At 42.5% G+C, this 21,577-nt stretch overlaps 1 protein-coding gene across 3 annotated transcripts in view; it reads left to right on the top strand.

Moving 5' to 3' along the window:
• Nucleotides 1-21,577, top strand: part of LOC147028410 (rho GTPase-activating protein 5-like) — a 104,780-nt gene that overhangs the window by 19,095 nt on the left and 64,108 nt on the right. For all 3 annotated transcript variants that reach the window (XM_085878775.1, XM_085878776.1, XM_085878777.1), the window contains exon 2: nucleotides 3,593-7,214. In XM_085878775.1, the coding sequence (XP_085734901.1) occupies nucleotides 3,720-7,214 (3,495 nt within the window). In that variant the 5' untranslated portion in view covers nucleotides 3,593-3,719. The remainder of the gene's footprint in view (nucleotides 1-3,592; nucleotides 7,215-21,577) is intronic.

A 21,577-nucleotide genomic window follows, 5' to 3' on the forward strand; every position in this document is an offset into this window, starting at 1 on the left:
AAAATACCTTAATATGGCAAATGGCTCAGAAATCGGGTGTTATCAAACACGTTTTGCTTTGAAACTCAAAGAGAAACATAGCAAATCCAATAACCAAATACTTTAGAAACAGGCACGAGGACAAAGGAAAACCTGAAAGAACCTCTATAAAGGCCCGGTCACACCTTGACGTTTTAGCCAACGTATGCCGATTTTTGAATTTTTTTTCTAAAATGCTGGCACACGTTGAATACGTTATGGGTAAGTTTTGATAACATTGAGAGCACGCTGAAAAACACTGCCATACGTCGTTGTACGTTGGCTTTAAACATTGTACTTTTCGGTTGTCCTCAAATTTTTTCATGCTTGAAATTTCATGACGTATGCCGGCGTATGACTCACACGTTCTGCTACGCTGGCCACAAGTTGTATGCACGGTCTGCGATCGTTGACAGACGTCAACACATGCTACTTGTAAGTTAATCATAAGTTGAGACACGCCGAGGTAATGTTTAGCGTACCCGAAACTTATTTCTAACCTATGATTAACGTGTTGTTGGCACGTTACGCGATCGTTGCCACACATCAACAGACGTTACTTTTAAGTTACTCATAGGCTGAAAGACGTCGGTATAATGGATCGTCCTTGCGTCAGCGTCCACGGCCACGGCCAGGACACTTATTTGCAGCATTCTTCAAACTTTTCTTCGGCATGACGAGGATGTTCACACTTCGATGTCTAGCTTGGCTATGATTCCAATTGTCCATCGGCAGCGTCTATTTAAAATAGTCGAGTTTGAGCGTTTTAACACGTACAGAAGAAACGCTTCAAATTTCCAAACCCCAGCGTCAAAAAACAAAGGCGAGTGACAGCAATTTAAATCGTTCATTGTAAACAATGAAACTAGCTGAGTGGTACCGTTTAAAAGTCGTTGAGTGTAAAAAAAAATCTAATTGTTGAGTGCAAGCGTCTACTTTCAATCGTGGAGATGCAGCCATTTAAATCGTTGAGTGGCAGCCTATGAACCTACCCGTGGACACGCGGACGCAAGGACGATCCATCATAACCCACACCCTCCCCCTCACACTCACCTACTACTGCCAACATGAACAAACTACTACTACTACTAATACTAATACTAACACTGATACTGTTACTGCTGACATGGAGATCGACTCAAAAAGGAACTCGAAAACACTGTTGGGTTCCCCTTTTATGAGCAGCATTTTTATATACCAATTCCCAAAACCGCTGGGAACACGTCTTTATAATGGCAGTTGTAAGCTAGAAACACATTCATTTTTTTTTTTTGTCGACCGGAAGACGTCATTGGAATACGTCTACATACGTCGATGTGTGTTGGGACTACGTAAATAATTGGTTCAAAGCACGGCAAACATAAGTTAGAAATAAGTTTCGCGTAAAAAAGACATTACCGCGACGTGTTTCGACTTACGAGTAGCTTATAAGTAGCCTTTGTGGACGTGTGTAAGCGTCCACATATCGTGTGTAAAACTTATCCCCATCGCATGCGGAACGTGTGTCATACGCCGAGTACGTCGTAAAATTTTGAACATGTTTAAAATTTTTTGACTTACTCTACTTACTACGACGTATGATAGCGTACTTTAGCGTTCTACTCACGTATACCAAACTTACTCATACCGTATTTGACGTGCCCCCAACGTTTTAGACACATTTTTCTTAGGTCGGCATACGCTGGCAAGATCGCCAAGGTGTGACCGCGATGTTGTCACTTCCATTTCTACGGCAGTTATGATTCGAATCATTGTGCGTCAGCCTTTTAATAGGCTACGTCACGACATCGTCGGCGATGCGTGCAACGCGCTATGCCGAAGTTAGACTATCGTTGGGCATCGGTTGTGTAGGCCAACAACAGGTTCAGCATTCGTTGGTATAAGTTATCTATAACACAACGAAACGTTCTGTGTCCATTACTAATATGTTATGCATACGACCAACTCGTTATGAATACGTCCGAATCTTTAAAAAAAAACATCAAAAGTTCAACGTCAGCCAGCGTTTTACATACATTTTAATACGTTGCCATCGCTGGCTAAAACGTCAAGGTGTGACCGGGCCTTTAGATACGGGATGAAACTTTGTCACCATGGTACCCATAACAGGCATTTCATGTCCACACACCCGCAGAGAGTCCACACAGATCCAAATCTACCCATATGTACCATGTCTTTGTGCTGTATGCGTACCTCTACCTTGTCGTAACTGTCGATTGTACATCCCGATCGGGACACGAACTCTACTGTACAGCTCGGTAAGTGGCTCAAGCACTCCAACGGAATGCCTGGCTTGGCAAGCAATTACCTATTGCCGTTGATACAACTATGCACCCGGAAATGCTGTGCAATATCTGAATTGGACAAATCGACACGTTTTTGGGGGAGTTGGAACTGCTGATACTTTCAAATCTGGAGCTTACATTTTGTAATTCTGGTTAGTTTAAAAGATTCTCTCGGTTATTCGTATGCACAAATGAAAATGCCACGAACGCTGGCGTCTCCAGGCGTTTATAAGCATTACAATATACCCAGCGATTTGTAGCTATCATGAACAGGCATTCGATAATATGAGTGAGGAAAGTGGGGAAAAAACAAAACAAAAACTTTATCGTTAAGAAATCGTTGCGGCCTGTTCCAAGTCAAAGCATTGTTGAGCAGGCCAAAAATTATGGTGGCTTCAGACCCCAGCGAGATTACCCAAGAAACACCTGAAGACCCCAGCGAGGTTACCCAAGAAACACTTGAAGGCACTAGACAGCGAGGTGGCCAAGGATCACTTGATGAAGGATGTAATTAAATAAGGCTGTTAATTATCTTCAAAGAGGGTGTTTTAATTAACCCAAACACCCAATTTTCACTCTTGCACTTGGAGTTTTCTTCGTGTGCATGCAAAGTTTCAGGCTTCGAGGTTTTATAGTTTTGAAGTTATGGAGGACACACGCACACGCACACATTGCCTTTTATTAGTATCGATGACATTAAGACTAGAGGTCCTGCTTCTTCTTTGTGTGATGGATGGATGGCTCTCATTTTAGTAAACAGATAATTTTGTGGCAATGCAGTGCCTCGTTTTGAGCATGTTTTTGGAAGTTACACAGCTTCCAGTGTTGTCATCCCTTACAGTGATGAATGATTGTAGTCTAAGTTGAGTTGTCAAAGCTTTTTTAAAATCTAAAGGCAACTTTTACCTTGTCTTTCTTGTGTTGGTGGTGGTCTGCTCCATTTCCTGGCAGCGGTTCACGCTAAGACAAGCCAAAACTGTGTGACAGTTTTTCATGGCTTGGAAAGTCAGTAGACTTTGAACAAATTGAATAGTGTATTATGATTTCAACCTGACATCACAGCATCAGGCAGCTTGGCATTTTCCCCTCTACCTCCATGTCAATTTTACATGCTCTTTCTCATACCCACCCTCAACCTTACTCGTATACATCTTTGGACCACTTTTGTTGACTTTCGAGCTCATCGGATGTTCTAATGCTCTGATTTTTCTTTTTGTGCAATGTTTAACACTGTTCATGGAGTTTATGAACACATTCACAGAGTTCTTTCTGTTTGCTCTCTTTTGTAGATAATAACATGGATCTATCGATGCAAGAGGAGTGTCTGTGAGTGGTGGCAAGACAGAGAAATGAGTGTACTTTGAGGAGGTTTGACATTCCTCAACCTGCTTGTTGCAAGGTTTACAATTGTAAATTATGTCAAAAAGCAAGGACAGCCGATGCTTCAACATCTGTGTTGTTGGCTTGTCAGGCACTGAAAAGGAAAAGGGCACTGTTGGAGTTGGGAAGTCATGCTTGTGCAACAGGTTTGTTCATCCTGCTGCTGATGATTACTATCCGGAGCATACTTCTATACTTAGCCAGATGGACTTCAGTGGACGTGTTGTTAACAATGACCACTACCTTTACTGGGGAAAGGCGAGCAAGGTAACGGGCGATGGGCTGCAGTACATGTTCAATGTTGTGGAACAGACGGAGTTTATTGACGATGCAACTTTCCTGCCACATAAGAGTACCGTTCCACACAATTACTTCAAACGTTCCGCCAGTGTCAAGTTGAATTCTGCTGGAAAACACATGTATATTTGTACCGACCAGCTGGGCCTTGAACAGGACTACGAGCAGACCCCCATGCCTGATGGGAAACTTTTTGTGGACGGCTTCCTGGTGTGCATAGACGTTGGTGATGGTTTTCAGAGGATTCAGGAGACCCAACTGAAATTCATTGACAAGTTGCTTTCAACCTTGCGTCGGACTAAGAAACCTATTATTTTGTGTGCGACAAAGTGCGACATCGCTAATGAGGATTACTTGAAAGAGATGCGTGCTTATTCTGCAATGAGAAAAGTGAGCCTTCCTCTCGTGGAAACATCTGCGGAGAGGAATGTGAACTTGGAGTTTGCATTCTTGATGCTGGCCCAGATAATTGATAAAGTGAAAGGGAAGCCAAAGATTATTGCATTTATGGATGCAGCTAAGCTAGTCAAAGAACAGTTGGATCATGCCACCTTGAAATATGAATATCTGTTGAAGCAATTTGTGGTGGACTATCATGATGAATGGCACATTACAAAGAAAACGCTTGAAGGTCAAGCCACACATGCACAACTTGTTGCACTGCAAGGAGAGAAAAAGGTGCACGAACTCTTCATGGTGCACGTTTCCAGGCTGAAGTCTGAGCATTGTGAACAAGCGAAAAGAAAATACTTGGAACATTTACCCAAAGCCTTTGATAGTTTAATTCCTAATGTTGAGGAAATCGAAAACATCTCATGGTCAAACGTACCTGCTGTGTTGCAGGGTAAACAACATTACAGCACATGGTTTGTGCACTTGTCGGATGCCTCTTGGTCAGACAGTTGCTTCCTTGATGAAATCAGAGATACGCGGATTCCTTTTGATTTCGTCATAGAGCACGGGGCTTCGACTTTCGAATGCCACGTACAAAAGCTTATTGCGCTCCGGAAAACACGGCAGCTGAAAGCAGAGTTTGCTGAAGTGTTGAAAGCCACGAGCCAAATCTATCCGGGCAAAACGTGGGAAGACGCAAGTCGCCTGTTTGTAGAGCAACTATGCTTCAAGTATCTTTCAGATCAGGACAGGGCAGAAGTTTACCAGGAGCATCAGAGACGCATTATTGCAAAAGCCAAGGAGGATTATCATGAGTTGCTCCTTGAGAATTCGGAATTGTTTGCGGAAGTGGACAGAAAAGAAGTGTTTAACTTTGACAAGATTTCAGACATCACTGTGAGCCTTGAAAATGATTCCAGGTACGAGGCATTGAAGCACATTTCGGCTGAACGGGATGCTCTTGTGTTGAAACACATTTTCTTTGTTCATCGCCCTACAAAGGAGTCTTGTTTCACTCAAGAACGATGCATCGATTACCAGGTGGAAAAAGTCATTGCGAACATGTCACCGCAAAACAAGTCTCGAAGCCTTGACAATCTTTTAAAACTTGAATCTCCTGAAAAGTTAGCTCTGCTTATTTTTGGAGATGGACGGCTGGCAACACAGGTTGCGGAAGCACTGAATCGGCATCTCCATGGTGGAAAGTGCAAAGTGAATGGGAAATGGTTCAAGTTGGAGCTCAGTCCATTGGATGGTGATGTGACTGCTTTCAACAGGCAGCTGCAAAATTCATCCCGAGAGTTCTCTGGATGCCTTTGTGTTTTCAATTCGTTCTCATCACTGCGTTATATCTCCAGCAACCTCGAGTATTTGGCCAAATCTGGAAACGAGCCTTCAGGAGTGCTACCACTCATGTTGATGCTGACTTCGCAGAAGGATACTGTGAACCAAAATGTTCACCTGCTGAAGCAACAAGGACAAAAGGTCGCCAACATGCTACAGATTGCTTTCATCAACTGCCCTGCATCAACAAAGTCGACTTGGGAGGCCCAGCTTGATGAAATTGTAAGTCGATTGGCCATATCACCCCCTCCCGCAGCTCGCCCTCCTCGGATGTCCATGCGCTTTGAATACGAACCAGATATCCGGATTGGAATGTGTGTGATGTGTGGGGATCCTTTCAATGTTGACCTTGTTTTGACTCCATTTCTTGAGTCACAGTTCTGCATGAATCCCCAGTCAGGCCAGAACGATTCCCTTATCTTGGAAATGTTCCTTGGCGCTCGTCGGAAGAAGATCAAGATCACAGTTTCGTCGTACCACACAGCAACTCTCAACCGAAGCAACCTGTTCCATGGCTACATTCTTGTGTATTCAGCAAAAAGAAGAGCATCCTTGTCTGTGCTGATTTCTTTCTTGTCTGATGTGCTGGAAGTAATTCCTGTTCAACTTGTTGCAATTACAGAAAACAATAATGAGTTCTTTGTGGACGAGACGACAAAAGAGCTTTTAAGTGAAGGAGAGAGGATTGCTAATGAAGTTGGACTAAAGTTCATGACGGTGTCGGCACGGTCACGTTTTCACCGACAGACCGAAGTTTTCACTCCTTTTTTTCAGCAGGCATTGCAGAGCAAACCGTCTGTGGAAGAGACATATCAACTGGATCCTACCCTGGATGTAAGCACTGAAATGCTCAACCAAAGCTCTGTTTTCTCTTCCTCTTCATTGTCTGATTCTGATGATGATTATACTCACAGTGGGTATAGCCCTAGCGTTGAAGAGAGAAAGTTATTGCCTCCAGAGAGAAAACCACATGAGCCCGAAGACATAACTAGTGGTTGCTATGGGCAGGATGCTGACAAGTATCGTAGACTACTGGTGATGAATGACAAGAAGCCCACAGACTTAAAGATGCAGATAAACAAGCTGGATATGAAATTCATCGAGAAACTGAGTGGTCCCATCAGCAAGAGCTTTGGGAAGCCACCATCAATGCATTGGGCACCATTGGCATCTATAGATGATGTTAACCTGCCAGAGATGTCAAGTGGTGCTCATCGTTGGCCAATCGGCTCCTCACGACCTTCGTTGAATCTCTCTGACTTTGATGATGGTAACAAGCAGGAAGAGAGGGGCTTAGAGAGGGGACGCAGACCATCGTCTTACAAACATCGGTTGAGTGCCTTCAAGAATTCCCTTGAAAACTCAAATAAAGCTCCCAGTGGAGACTCCCGGGAGACTTTGCTGGAGCATGCACGAATAACCAAAGTTGGCATCGACAACCCTGCTGTTGACTTTTCCTCAGACGTGGGCATTGAGCGGAAGCAAAAAGTGTTCAAGGTTTGTCACCACGTGAAAGCATTTTCTCTTGCATTGGAATAATTTTTTATATTTTTTTGATTTGCTTTGTGGAATAAATATCCTTAATGATTTTTGTTGAAGTTCTTGAAGTTAAGAAGTTTGCCTACATATAAAGCTTAAACAGGTAATTTAACTGGTTCTAAACTCACTTCTCTTCTAGTAATCAGGAGGGAAACTTGGTTGGAGGGAGAATGGGTCAGATAAAAGGAGTTCTGAAACTTTTTGGTAATTTCAAGGAATAATCCCCCTCCCCCTCCCCTGTCTTAATCACATCACAACATGTTTACCACAAGCAGGTGTGGGATTCAGCCATGGGCAGTTTATTTCAATATGAATGACGTTACACTTGTTATAAAGGAGATTAGATATCTCTGTTGCAATGTTGTCGTGTCCATTAATTGCCATTTGCCGACAACCAGTCAGGTGATCTGCGAAGAGAGTTATGAACTGAAACTACAGAAAAATATGCACAACTTGGCTGCCTCACTTCTGATGCTGATGGAGGTTGTTGTTACAAGTCAATGCTTAATTTCCAACATCTTGTGAAAATAATAACAGGGTTATTGAAAATTATAATGGAATAATAATAAAATTATAATGGAAAATGTAAAAAAGTCTATTGTATGAAAATTTAGTATTTTAGAAATCTCACCTGTTGTTAACCTTTGGCCTATGTTGACCTCAACAACTAATAATTGGTGGTTGAATTCAGTGACCTGTAATGCAAATCCTTTTCAAATTTCAAGTCGATCCGATGAAAGTTGATTATTTTAGACCTTTTGACCTCAAAATCAATGGGCTTCTTGCTTTTGACCAATTCTACCATTTTGTGAAGGTTCAGGAAGGTTGGTTTAAAATTGTGACCTGTTGGTGATAAACAGAATAACAGACTTGACCAACCAATACACTTGAGAATCTTCAATTTCATGAGTAACAGACAGACAGGGTGAAAACATACCCTTTGTCCATATTTGGTGGTGGAGGTAACTGAGCTGAACAGTTTACTTTTTGTATCCCACTGAGAGGTCGATCTAAATCAGCACCTTAATCAAAATCAAAAATTCTGGTGTTGGCTTTGTGGCCAGGGTGGCTGGCTTGAGAACTTAGGGTCCTGAGTTTTAGCCCTGTTGGCCACTGAATTAACACCAGGTGGTGTTGACTCAGCCTGTCATCATTCCGAGGTCTGCGAAATGGGTACCAGTGTACTGTTATAGGGGCACAGCATCAGCAGCATAGTCGCGCTCTAACCAAATGAAAGCTGCCATATGCAAGAAGAAGATCAAAATCAAATCGGCTTGTTTTTGTCACCAACTAAGCTCTCTCACCAAGTTTTGTCATCCATCCACAATATTTTGAAATGTCAAGCTCTGTATAGTTTTTGACCCATCTCACAATCATGAAGAATTACTGAGAAATTAAAAAATTCTCTTATCCGGATCCAGATTCAGATCTTCACCAAAATTGAATCGATTCGTCCTTGTCACTCAACCTACCTGTCGATAAAGTTTTGGCCGAATCTGACTATAATCCTTTGAGATATCCTGCTCACAGACAAACAAACAGGCAAACACGGTTGAAACAAGTGGTGCCAGGCACAACAAATCCCACCCATTTAAGGCATAAAGTTATTTTGGGGATCAAATTTAAATTTGATACATCCTTAACCTGAATGTTGATTATAAGGAATAGAATATGAAATATTTTAGTCTTAGTTTTAAGTCAATTAAACCATTTTTGACGAAGTTATGAGCGAAAAACGATTTTGACCTTTTTGTGACCTTGACCTTTGACCTAATTGGACCCAAAAGTTAATGGGGTCGTCCGAGGTTCATTACCCACCTGTTGATACAATTTGACAGTGTTTGAGCCAGCCGTTTTCCAGTAAAGTTGTATTTTCGTAACCATGTTTTAGTTTTAATGGAAATTTTGTAATTTTGACCAATGACCATGACCCCCAAAACTTCGGACCCCACAGATCTTCACAAATATGCATTTTTCACTATAGTAATGGGTAGGATTATAAGTGACAAATAGAATAAGGTTCAATATAAGCTTAGTTTGAAGTAAATCAGATCATTTTTGACGAAGTTATGAGCGAAAAATGATTTTGATCTTTTTGTGACCTTGACCTTGATCTTTGATCCAATTGGACCAAAAGTTAATGGGTCGTCCAAGGTTCATTGCCCACCTGTGGATTAAATTTGATAGTGTTTGCTAAAGCCGTTTTGCCGTAAAGTTGCTAACAGACAGACAGACAGACAGACAAACAGACAAATAAAAATGGACCAGAGGGCCAGGACTTGACGAAATTCAACAAGATCGTGTACCATCGAGAATATTGAGCGATAATAGGTATTTTTGGGGTTAAACATAGTTTTAGGGTAAACAAACAAAGAAACAAAAAAAAAATTAAAATACCTGTCTCCTCCGTAATCCGTAACGGATGTGACCAATTTTTAATCCAGTCAAAGATAATCCCCTCCGACGTCCGTGTTTCAAATTTGAAAGGAATCCGTTAAGATGTGGCGGAGACATGAATTTTTGAAAATCGGCCCATACTCAGATACGGTTTTCGCGATTTTCAGGAATTTTTCCTGACCTTGACCTTTGACCTTGACATGCCAAAAGTTATAGGGTTCTATTCTGGTGACCAATAAGTCCATTGACGAAGTTCCATGACATTCCGACTCCAAATGTGACCTGTAGAGCAAGACGTACAAATAAAAATGGCCCAGAGGGCCAGGACTTGACTGAATTCAAAAAGATCGTGTATCATCGAGGATATTGAGCGATAATAGGTATTTTTGGGGTTAAACATAGTTTTTTAGGGTCAACAATAGTTTTTAGGATCAACAATAGATTTAGCATCTAAAATAGTTTTTGGGGTCAACAATAGTTGTTTGGGTTAAAAATAATTTTTTGGGGGTCAAAAAGTGTTTTTGAGTCCAAAAATTTCAAAGTTTTGTTTAGTCAAAGATAAAAAAAACAAAAATTTCCGTTAAATTGTTCACTGTGAATGGTAATTTTTCTGAACATTTGGTGGCATTATGATTCATAAGTGATCATGACTACCATGAAAAACCGTAGATAGCACTTACCATGTTAAATTAAAATACCTATCACCTCCGTAATCCGTAACGGATGTGACCAATTTTTAATCCAGTCAAAGATACTCCCCTCCTATGTCCGTGTTTCAAATTTGAAAGGGATCCGTTAAGATTTGGCGGAGACATGAATTTTTGAAAATCGGCCCATGCTAAAAGATACGGATTTTCGCGATTTTCAGGAATTTTTCCTGACCTTGACCTTTGACCTTGACATGCCAAAAGTTATAGGGTTCTATTCTGGTGGCCAATAAGTCCATTGGTGAAGTTCCATGACATTCCGACTCGAAATGCGACCTGTAGAGCGAGACGTACACACAAACAAACAAACAAACAAAACAAACCAACATACTTGACAAAATCGTAGATTTCGTCAAGTAACAAACCGGACGATTACAATATCCCGCTCCCTCCCTCCGGGGGGGGGGGGGGCGGGATAACTAGAAGGGCCGCCACATAATGCCTGATCCACCAGAACATATTGGGCCCAATACATTTTTGAAATATCAGGCTATACAGTACTATATAGTTTTTAGCCCCATCTCTCAATGGTGAAGAATCACTTTAAAAATTAAATAATTGTCGTATCCAGATCCGGATTCGGATCTTCACCAAAATCCAATCAATTCGTCCTTGCCACACACCCACCAACCTGTCCACGAAGTTTCGTTCAAATCCGTCCACAACTTTTTGAGATATTGTGCAATATATCGGTTTTGTACGATCTCTCAATGGTGAAGAATCATTTACAAAATTGTAGTATCCAGATCCGGATCTTCACAAAAATGTAATCATTTCTTCCTCGTCACACACTGAATCTGTCTACAAAATTTCATCCGAATCCGTCTACAACTTTTTGAGATATCCTGCACACAACCAAACAGACAAAGGGGGTTAAAACATAACGTCCTTCACCTCGGTGGCAGAAGTAAACATAATCTCCGTCCACGTTAGATGGCGGAGGTAATAACAGGTGACGTGAATCTTCAGAGGATTATAGATCAGGTCAGGTATGGGAGCATGTGCCGGAGCAGCTTGTTGCTGCGTCCGTTTTCTGCTGGTACTCCAGGGGCCACCATCTGGTTACCCCCCCAGGCAGATGCCTGGCCCATCCCCATCTCCTTGAGGTGCAGATCAATCTGCTGCAACCACGAGGCACGTGGTCGGCCCATTGGCCTCCTCCACTCACGAGGCTCCCTCACTGAGAGAATCTGGTGAGCAGGATCAGCGTCAGGAAAATGAGCCACATGTCCATACAGCCACAGCTGATGATCACGGACTATGCAGGAAATAAATGTCATTTAGGTCTCTCTCAACAACTGCCCATTGGACACAGTCCGACCAGCGATTGCCAAGGATTCTCTGAAGAGACCTGGTACCCAAGGAATTAAGTCTCCATCTCAGATCCCTGGTCAGAGTTCAAGTCTCACATCTGGAGAGCAAGATTGGAAGCACCAAGGACCTGAAGACTTGGATTTTCGTCATCCTGCACAGGTACTGGCAGTGCCACACCCCATGATCCAGTGACTCCATGACTCCCCAGGCCCAACCCAGATGTCTATTTACCTTTGGCTCACAGCCAGCGGAGACATGAATATCCCTGCCAAAGTAAGTGAATCTCTCCTTGACCTCAACATCCTCACCACAAACGGGTACATACAAGACAGCAGCATCCAAGATGTCATTGAAAGCCTGGATCTTAGTTTTGACCCAGGAAACCCATAATCCCAGTGGCTTCAACTCCTCATTCAGCACCTCGAGGGCCCCCAAAAGGATCTCCAGAGTCTCCGCAAAGATGACTGCATCATCTGTGAAATCAAGGTCAGAGATCTTGACATTCCCAAACAATGCACCGCAGCTTCATCTCTCCGACATCCTCCCCAGAATCTAGTCCACACAAGCGCTGAAAAGTGTGGGTGCCACTACACACTCCTGACGAAGTCCAGTAACAACTTTAAATAAGGCGAAGATGGTATCATCACATTTCACAGCACTCTCAGTGCCAGAGTATAGTTCAGCCATCAGATTGATCAGTTTTGGTGGCACGCCACGAAGACTGAGAATCCTCCAGAGGGCATCCTGATTCACCGAATCATATGCTTTGTAGAGATCAACATCGGCTGAAAGCAGCCTCTGCCGAAACTCTCGTCTGCGTTTGGTGAGGATCCGAAAGGCAAGAATGTGGTCATTCGTTGACCTCTTTGGTGTAAAGCCTGATTGCTTTGGGTGCTGGTGCTCAAGCAGATGGTGGAAAACCCGATCAAGAATTATCTGACCAAAGACCTTGCCCGGCACTGAGAGCAGCGTCACCCCTCGGTAGTTGTTGCAGTCCAGGCGATCACCCTTCCCTTGGCATCGAATGCATACTTCACGATGAGATTATTCGCCTCAGTCGGAGCATATACCTAGATGAGAAACGACACCCAAGGAGTGACGAATCCTTAATCTCATAATACACTTGTTTACCAGTGTTACCTCAATTACCATTGGAATCAGCTTATTGGACACAGTTACAGCAACTCCTTGGGCATGGTAACCATCAGAGCAACCAGACCAATCGTAGGTGTAACCACCCGCGATGATCTCTCCACTATCCCCTCTCCGAACCTCAGAGAGCGCTGCAATACCGATGTTCAAACGCTTGAGCTCAGGTGCTAACAGAGACCGGTGATCATCCTCTCTTATGGATAGTTCATTCCAGGCACCCACCCAAAGGAACCGCTTCAGGTTAACCCAAGGAGACCATCGTCTGGTGGACGACACCTCAGCACCACCCCGACACACACCACCGCAATCTAACCTGGGAAGGTTATCCCATGGTTTTCCTCCCATCATCAAAGAGTGGGGGTCCTGAAGGCTTTGCCCCAATCCCATCATCCGGTGAGCTGCCTGGCAGAGGGCAGCTGCACAGGAGGTACTCCCATGGAGTGGGTTTTCAATTTTTTTTTTCTTTTGTTTTGTGGAATGAAGGGTTTTACGTTGGCTGAAGTGCAAATCCTGCCACCAACCTCCTTACAAAAAAAGAGAAGGTAACTGCAGGAGGACATCTACAGATACAGTTGGGCACGAGATATTGTTGTGGGGCCGAGTTTTGACGGCCAGCAGGACTGCGAGATGGAGCAGTAGAGTCGGCTCCACTGAACACCCGGAATTTATAGGTCGTCACCCCAGATAACTCCAGAGCCGACGGGTCCCTTATCGGACCGAAGATCGCCAATAGGTCGACCGCGTGGGATAGGGTCGATTGCCAATTTTAATTTACCTAAATACCCACGTCGTCCAAACTACCGGGGAAATTAACCCTCGGCGGAGCTCGAGCGGAACGAGCCGTTAGCGTGCTCGAACCGTGCATAACCTGAGCGGATGGTTACCGAGTTCCGTCGGTCCAAATGCACAATTTGCCGCTTCCCAATTTCCCAACACGCACTGTGCTAAACCAATGAAAGAAACACAGAAACGAGCTGAAACATTTAAGAATAGGGATATTTATTTACAAGAGGCCGGGAGGGAACACAAAGAGCAGAGTTATCACGACTAAAGCAAGGCAAATAATGTACAACAAAAAGCACTTAACAATTCTACTTAGGCAATACAGGCCCGCACACCCAAAAGTAATGGACCTCAATGGTCTTTAGTCGGTAGAGCCGGCCCGGGGTTACTGTCCGCTTCGTGTGGCCACACCGACTCCGAACCACTGGTGGGACTCGAACCCATGACCCGAAATTCACGGCTTAGGATCCTGGCTGCTCGACTACCAGACCTGCCCTCCAAAGGACCGCAGACCGCTCCAACCACGACCACGACCATCTGCAGAACCCTCCGCAGTCGTCACGATCACACGGCCTCCCGGAAAACTGGTCCAGACCAAGCCAATCTCCGATCGTCTGCCGCAATTGCCACGATCCTCCGAACTGCCGTCCTCTTCCTGAACGCTGGTCCAGACGACCACACTTTCTCCTCGGGAGGGAGGGGCTTCCTCTCCTGGCCACTCGCCTCCTCATTGGTCAGACCCATCATGCGATTCCCTGGCTATCCTCCATTGGACAGGCACATGGTAGGTGGGGCAACTCCCACCCTTCTGGGCGGAGTCCCGAGTGAAGGCATTTGTGGCTCCGCCCACCTCCTCACCTCTGGCCACTTGCGTAATGGCGATTGTGTTGAGTCGGGAACGGGGCGGGTGAGACACCTGCTCCTTACCGATTGTCTAAAGAGGGACGCCATGCCGATGTTAGATTCCGCGCTTGCCAGCGAGCGCGCGAAGAATGCGAGCAGAGTGTTGTGAGAGCGAAGATGGGCATTGTTGTCGTTGTGGATGTAAAAATCCTAACTATAAAAATAACTCTGCAGCGCACGAACATTTAATTCCCATTAGACTAGGGACGGGACCCTAACTGGAAACACATACTTACCGATATAACTGATCTATAGGGACTCTGACTGTTGTGTGCAGTAAGCTTCCAAATTTGTAACAATATTGGTGGCCGTTGGCTCACAAGGAGCTCTTCTACCCTCTGACAGGTTTTGTTTTTAATTCTGCTGGGTGTCCATATCATACACCCTCATCATCAGAAAACCTGTTGGGGAAGACAGTTTAGTTGCCAACAACCCGACCATGAAACAGGTTAGTGCAGGTTTACATGATACCTGGAGTAAGTCACAGATCTGATCTGGCCTGACCTGACAATTAAGTTCGTACAATATCATTTTTTACAAGGAATTTATGCCTGTCGAATGGTACAGTGTTTGCCAACCTAAACCATGCAGTAAGTCATTGAGGTTTTTATCCATTGGAAATTTCTCATCGGGAAGGTTTAAGATTTTGGAAAGGGTTGGTAGCCTGTTTTCTATGAGTAGATCGACAAATTGATGAGAAATAGCAACAGGATAGTGGGTGGAAATATTGCAGGTTGTGTGTTCTGTGATTTTAAAAACCATTGCTTCAACGATTAATTAATCTTGTGAGGCAGTAGTCAGAATGTCTCTGGCCTTATACATATGAATAGCAACAGTATTATTTCATATAAATGATTGTTTTTTCTTTTCAAAATTGGTGTCTGTCATGTTGGATAAATATATACGTGAAGGATTATTTAAGGATCTTTTTGTAATGTTTTAAATAATGTTTGTGGCAATTGATCCAGAGTAATATTTAAAGCATAATATATATATATATATATATATATATATATATATATATATATATATATATATATATATATGTATATATTTAAGTGAAAAGTTTGTTTTTTGTTTGTTTGTGACCCTGCTCCTCTGAGCTTAAGTTTATCGCCACAAAACTTTATAGGATAACATTGTTTACCACGGTGCACCGAAATAGGGGATTTAAACAGTCATTCTCTCACAGTTCATAAATTGTAAACACATGAGCTGCCACCTGTCACCATCTTCGCAAGGATCGATCCATATATACAATGCTTCATAAAAAGCCCATTTCCTTCGGATTTCAACCCATATTTGGTGAGGTGGTAACCTCCGATCATCAAATTTGAAAAATAACTTAAGGCTTTATCATGATTGGTAAGATCGGCGAAGGAGTCGCCACGTGACCTCTCAAATGCATTAATCATTCAAAAACCAAAAATAGTATAAACACAACCCACACATAGTTTTGAAGGTAATTTTTACTGCTCATCTAAAGAGATGCCATATTTTCCAGTGTATAAACCGCACTTTTTTATCGGTAAAAAAGATAAAGGTTTGGGGTGCAGTTAATACTCGGGTATAGAAAAAATCAGTCTTAAAAACGATTCATGCTGAATTTCAATTATATTCCAAATGAACACTTTTGAAACAGTTGGAACTGCTGTTAAGCTCAATTCTGCCATTTAAATTTTGAAAATCGGTTCAGGTTAAGAGTTTGTACAGCATTTTATTAACCGTGTGCGGAAATCAAATGAGTCACGGCTGGAGACACCCGGAGTTTATGTGAGTGGCAGATATAGAGCCTCGCGGCTCTTAAAACGCCATTAAACACAAAAGAAGAAGAACACCTTGTCTCGCATCAAAAGAAGAATTATTCACAATAGCTCGAGTCCAATAACAGAGCACCCATCTCAAATAAGCTTGCATGGAAAGCTTCCCTCGTATGTCGTGTTCAAGAGGAAGACACTGCCCAAAGACAAGTTTCCAGCCGGTGTCATTGTTCATGCGCAGTAGAAGGGGTGAATAGACGAGGGACTTGTAGTGGTGACTGTCTTTTTACACGCATCATTTTCAACATGAACATTAATCTACCAAGATTATTAATCTACCAAGCTTGTTCCTTACATGCTGACGATATGCTAGCAAATGCTGGATAGTGGGGCGTGGTTTAAAACTAGGAACCAATCAACCCCGAGTATGTTTCTATACAAGGGCAGGAAATGGATTTAAAAGGAAGAAGAAGAATCTCATGAGAGCGAGGAGCCACGTGGGACGGTGAAGCTTTATGAAGTACCAGTACTGCTCGGTTCTTTTGGCTTCCTTTGGTTCTCTTCGTTCTACCTGGTGCTCTTCGTTTTCCCTCATTTCTATGAGTGGTTCCTAACTTCCTTCCGACAGATTACTCATGTCGACTAGACAAACTTTCTTATTTAGCAGGCCTTTGTATTCGACCCAGGTTTCGAGGAACATTAGCTGCATCTCGGTGGACCCACCACAGACAAACTTTCCTATTTCCCAGACTTGGTATTTTCATCAGTTGAAAATCAACATTTCGTGACGTGTTTCCCACCAGGATTTTCAACCCGGATTTCGAGGAACATTGGCCACATCCGTCTTGGTTGAACTTTCACCATTACTCCCGTTCAAAGGCAAAACCTAGAAACTCATTTTTTGATCAAAACTGAGCTAATACTAATTTTGGAGTTACTACGTTATAGGCTTCATGTTAGTGCATAAGTTATTGTAATTTGTTCCCTACGTAAGCTTGTATGCTCATGGCAGGACCGAGCAACTCCTACAGAATTCTGTAAATACCACAAAAAACCTAGTATCTCAATGGACCAATCTGATGCCACGCTTTAGTCACATGACATCAAAATGGCAGCGCTCTTACATCTGTAAAGGAATAATCAAATCTTCTCCAATGGGTACGGCTTTACTCTATATAAAAGCAGTTTTTCTTTGTTTTCTCAAAATCAATTAGAAGTGAGTTACTAGGTTCTGCCTTTGGACCGGAGATTACTCCTGTCGCTACGTTGGCTGAGCACTATGTTGACTGGGAGACTGCCGGCGTTCATCAGGAGGATGAGAAAGGTCGACCTTCTGATGATCTGCGGTTGAATCATCAAGGTGTGGGAGGAGATACCGTCAGATACCGTCAGGAGATATTATTAAGCGAACATTTCTGAAATGCTGCATCTCCAACAACATGGACCGCACAGAGGACGACATCATTTGGGAGATGGAAGCTGCAAATGCCAGTGACAGTGACGTGGACTTGCTCTACCCTGATTCAGACAAGGAGTTACGTGCCCGTCTTCGTCGAGGAAAGCATCGACGAGGATTTCCTCGTGTTTAGCTGAAAAGCTTCATCAAACCCAAACGGCCCTTTTCAGGGCCACAATCCACAATAAATATTATATGTATGATGCTCGTATTTGAATCCTTTTTCTTCCTTTTTCTAGGAACAAAAAACCATCCATCAGACCCATCTTTATAATATTAAAAAAAACGTCAGACCCATCTTTATAATATTAAAAATATAGAAAAATACAAGTCTGAAGACGACGATGGTTCATGAGCAGTATTTGACGATGTAGATTGTTTCAGCAGTCAAGGATGAGACAATGTGATAATGTTTGACCAAGTTATAAAAATGATCAACATGATGTGGTACGAGTGACAGGTTATTAGCTGCAAAATGTTGAAAACCCGGTTTCGTTCAACAACTTTCAAAATTTGACATTTGCATAACCTTTAATGGTCACAAAACAATGTTGTGGACATTAAAATAATGAAACAGGATATGTGCTATAGCTTATTGGAGTTAGTTCGTCGAAGAAGGTCGAAAACCAAGTTCGATTCCCACAACTTTGAAAATTTGACCTTTGTGAACTTTAAAGGTCAAAAGTCAAGGATTATGACCTTTGGTGCAAAACTTCCTCTGGAACATTCCAGGAACAATACAACGTCATATAGGCTACATGCCATTTCGCACTCCTCGGATTATTCATACTTTGATGAAATCAGCGTAAAAAGAAACTTGAAGTGGGCGCCACGGGCAAGGTGTTCGAGATAGAGAAAAATGGTTTCAAGACTCGAGGTGGGGAATGACCTCAAGATTATGCATAAAAAATATTGTCATCCTAGCTCTCAAAGTTTGGGCGGTCGTATGATTTTTATGTCAAAATTCGAAATTTTCTAAGTTCGTGACCTTGTGACCTTGACCTTGGGACGAAAATGAAAAATTGAGCTCCGTGGGGCTATGCAGGTGCCATTGGGCTAACCAAATACCGAAACCCCTGCCAGATTCGACAAACCCCTGAGGAGAAGATGCAAATTTAAATCGGCTACCCCCTAAAAACACAATTCGCAATTTTCTAAGTGTGTGACCTTGTGACCTTGACCTTGGGACGAAAATGAAAAATCGAGCTCCGTGGGGCTATGCAGGTGCCATAGGGCGAACCAAATACCGAAACCACTGCCAGATTCGACAAACCCCTCGGAGAAGATGGATTTTTATGTCAAAATTCGCAATTTTCTAAGTTCGTGACATTGTGACGAAAATGAAAAATCGAGCTCCGTGGGGCTATGCAGGTGCCATTGGGCTAACCAAATACCGAAACCCCAGCCATATTCGAGAAACCCCTCGGAGAAGATAATTTTTATGTCAAAATTCACAATTTTCTAAGTTCGTGACCTTGTGACCTTGACCTTGGGACGAAAATGAAAAATTGAGCTCCTTGGGACTATGCAGGTGCCATTGGGCTAACCGAATACTGAAACCCCTGTCAGATTCGACAAACCCCCGAGGAGAAGATGCAAATTGAAATCGGCTACCCCCTAAAAACACGTTTTTTTGGGCATGGCTCCGCCTATAATGGGCGTACCACACCCATTCTCAGGAAAACACAACTAGATCATGATATAAACCTCCCACCAAAATTTTATCGGGATCGGATCAAAACCCATGGAGCTATGCTCGGGACAGACAGACAGACAGACACAGACAGACAACAATAACGAATATAGTGATCACTTATTTTTTTCGTGAAAATATTTTTTCGTGAACCAATTAACTTCTTGGTATCCTCTCCTCTCTCTTCAACTTCTTGAAAATGAGAATAAGACTGTTAGACAAAATTAAGCGGACATGAGAGTAAGCACGTTAACACCTCCTTCACTTTGTTCCGTACAAAGTTAATGTACAAACGTATTTAGCTCAAGATCAGAAAATAAAATGATCAATATATTCATTTCTTTTGAGAGTGAAAAACGGTTGTGGTTAATACACCAGAAAATACAGTAACTCTCAAGGATGAAAAAAAGAGTTTGTAGAAAACAGGTTACCATCTTAGCTAACTTCACCAAATATTCACTTCCAAATATACATACATCATAGTTTAAATGAACCAAGTTAACATCGTGATTGGATTTTTGAATGCAGATGTTTTTAAATTTAATTGCAAATGTCTCGCCTCAAATGAACAATTTTTTTAAGTGTATTTTGGGTAGAAAAGGGAAGTCAGTGTAAAAATTCAGTGAGGAGATATCGTCGTAGGCGGAGCTGGTATCCTTGGCAACCACTTTTTTTGGATTTTGAAATGGTATCTGGTCACTATCACAGAAATATTCAATCACAGGATAGGTATATTTCATTTCTTACAATATTATCAATATCTCTGACCTCTTAACGATGTCTTATATAATGGGCCATTCAAAAATTATGTACCTAACGCGTGGGTGTATGTCCAAGCATTATTGAGTTTTACACTTGCAGGAGGTTGTGGGGAGAGGGTGTTTCCAGAGCTATTATGTAACGACCTTTTTCATTGCATATTAAAACGAGCGATTAAAGGATTTTTTGGACATTTCTGGGTGAGCTTTCTCATAACCTTGAATGAAGTTCTGATGGAGCTTTTCTCTATTAGCCATGGCTTGCCGAGATATCTCACTGTAAACTGGTCGATGGAAGAAAATAAAAAAGTGATGCCACCTCCCTGAGAAGAGGAAGAAGAGGCTGCGGCAGGAAAATATGTTGCCCATCTCTATCAATGCAAAATGTTTTTTGTTTGCGACTTTACTGCTTTGAGCTCCCAAAGTTAATTCACGACAAAACTTTCTACGATCAGATTTTTAACTGCGATGCACCGAATTAGGCGTTTTAAACAGCCATGAGGAGGTCATTTGGCCCATTATTGCCGTGTTGTACTCCAGCGTTAATTTATTTTGGAACATGAGGTAATTTTTTTTTACTTCAGCTTCACTCCTGTACACGCTTTGTGGCCTGGAGACCCCATGAGACTTTACACCCCTTAGATGTTTTAATACTCATTTAAACCCTTTTAAGACCTTTTAGGCCCCTTCACACCCATTTAGACCCTTTTGAGACATATCGACCTTTTTCGACCCTTTCATCACTTTTCAGACCCTTTGGACACTTCGGACCCCTTTTGCTCTTTTGCGCTTAGACCCCTTCAGACATTTAGACTCATTTAAGCCCCTTGTAGACCCCTTTGTCCATTCCAACACTTTAGACCCATTTTTGACTTTTTAAGACCCTTAAGCCACTCTAGACCCCTTAGAATATTGAAGATAATTCCCCCCAAAATCGTTTTTGACGACCGTTTTTCATGCACCATTCGCGTTGCATCACTGCAATGATGCACTGCAGTTGCAATGACGGATCAAAACTAATATCCCAAAGTGAAACTGAATCTACTGAATCTACTAAATTTATGTTTCCCAGCCGAGCTTTTATAATATTACCCTCACTCCCAAGCAGTACTTTGGAGATGCAACAAGCATGGATTGGAAATCTTCGCTGGTGGAATGGGATGAGGTTGCCAAGGTTACAAACTCCACCTACTACGATATCTACACACTGAATACTTACACTGGATTCCCATTTCTACCAATACACACACATTTAAAGTGAGACGTTGCTCATTTGAAGTGAGATGTTGACAAACCTGTCAGTGACGGATACCCTGCTAGTAATTAATAATAGTGTTGAAGCAATAGAGTGGGAGAAGTCTAGAATTCTGCTTGGAAATATAGAAAGGCTTTCTTGGA

Source organism: Eptatretus burgeri, chromosome 4, assembly GCF_056783735.1.
Source record: "Eptatretus burgeri isolate ZD-2024b chromosome 4, Ebu_testis_v1, whole genome shotgun sequence".
NCBI classification, from domain to species: Eukaryota; Metazoa; Chordata; class Myxini; order Myxiniformes; family Myxinidae; genus Eptatretus; species Eptatretus burgeri.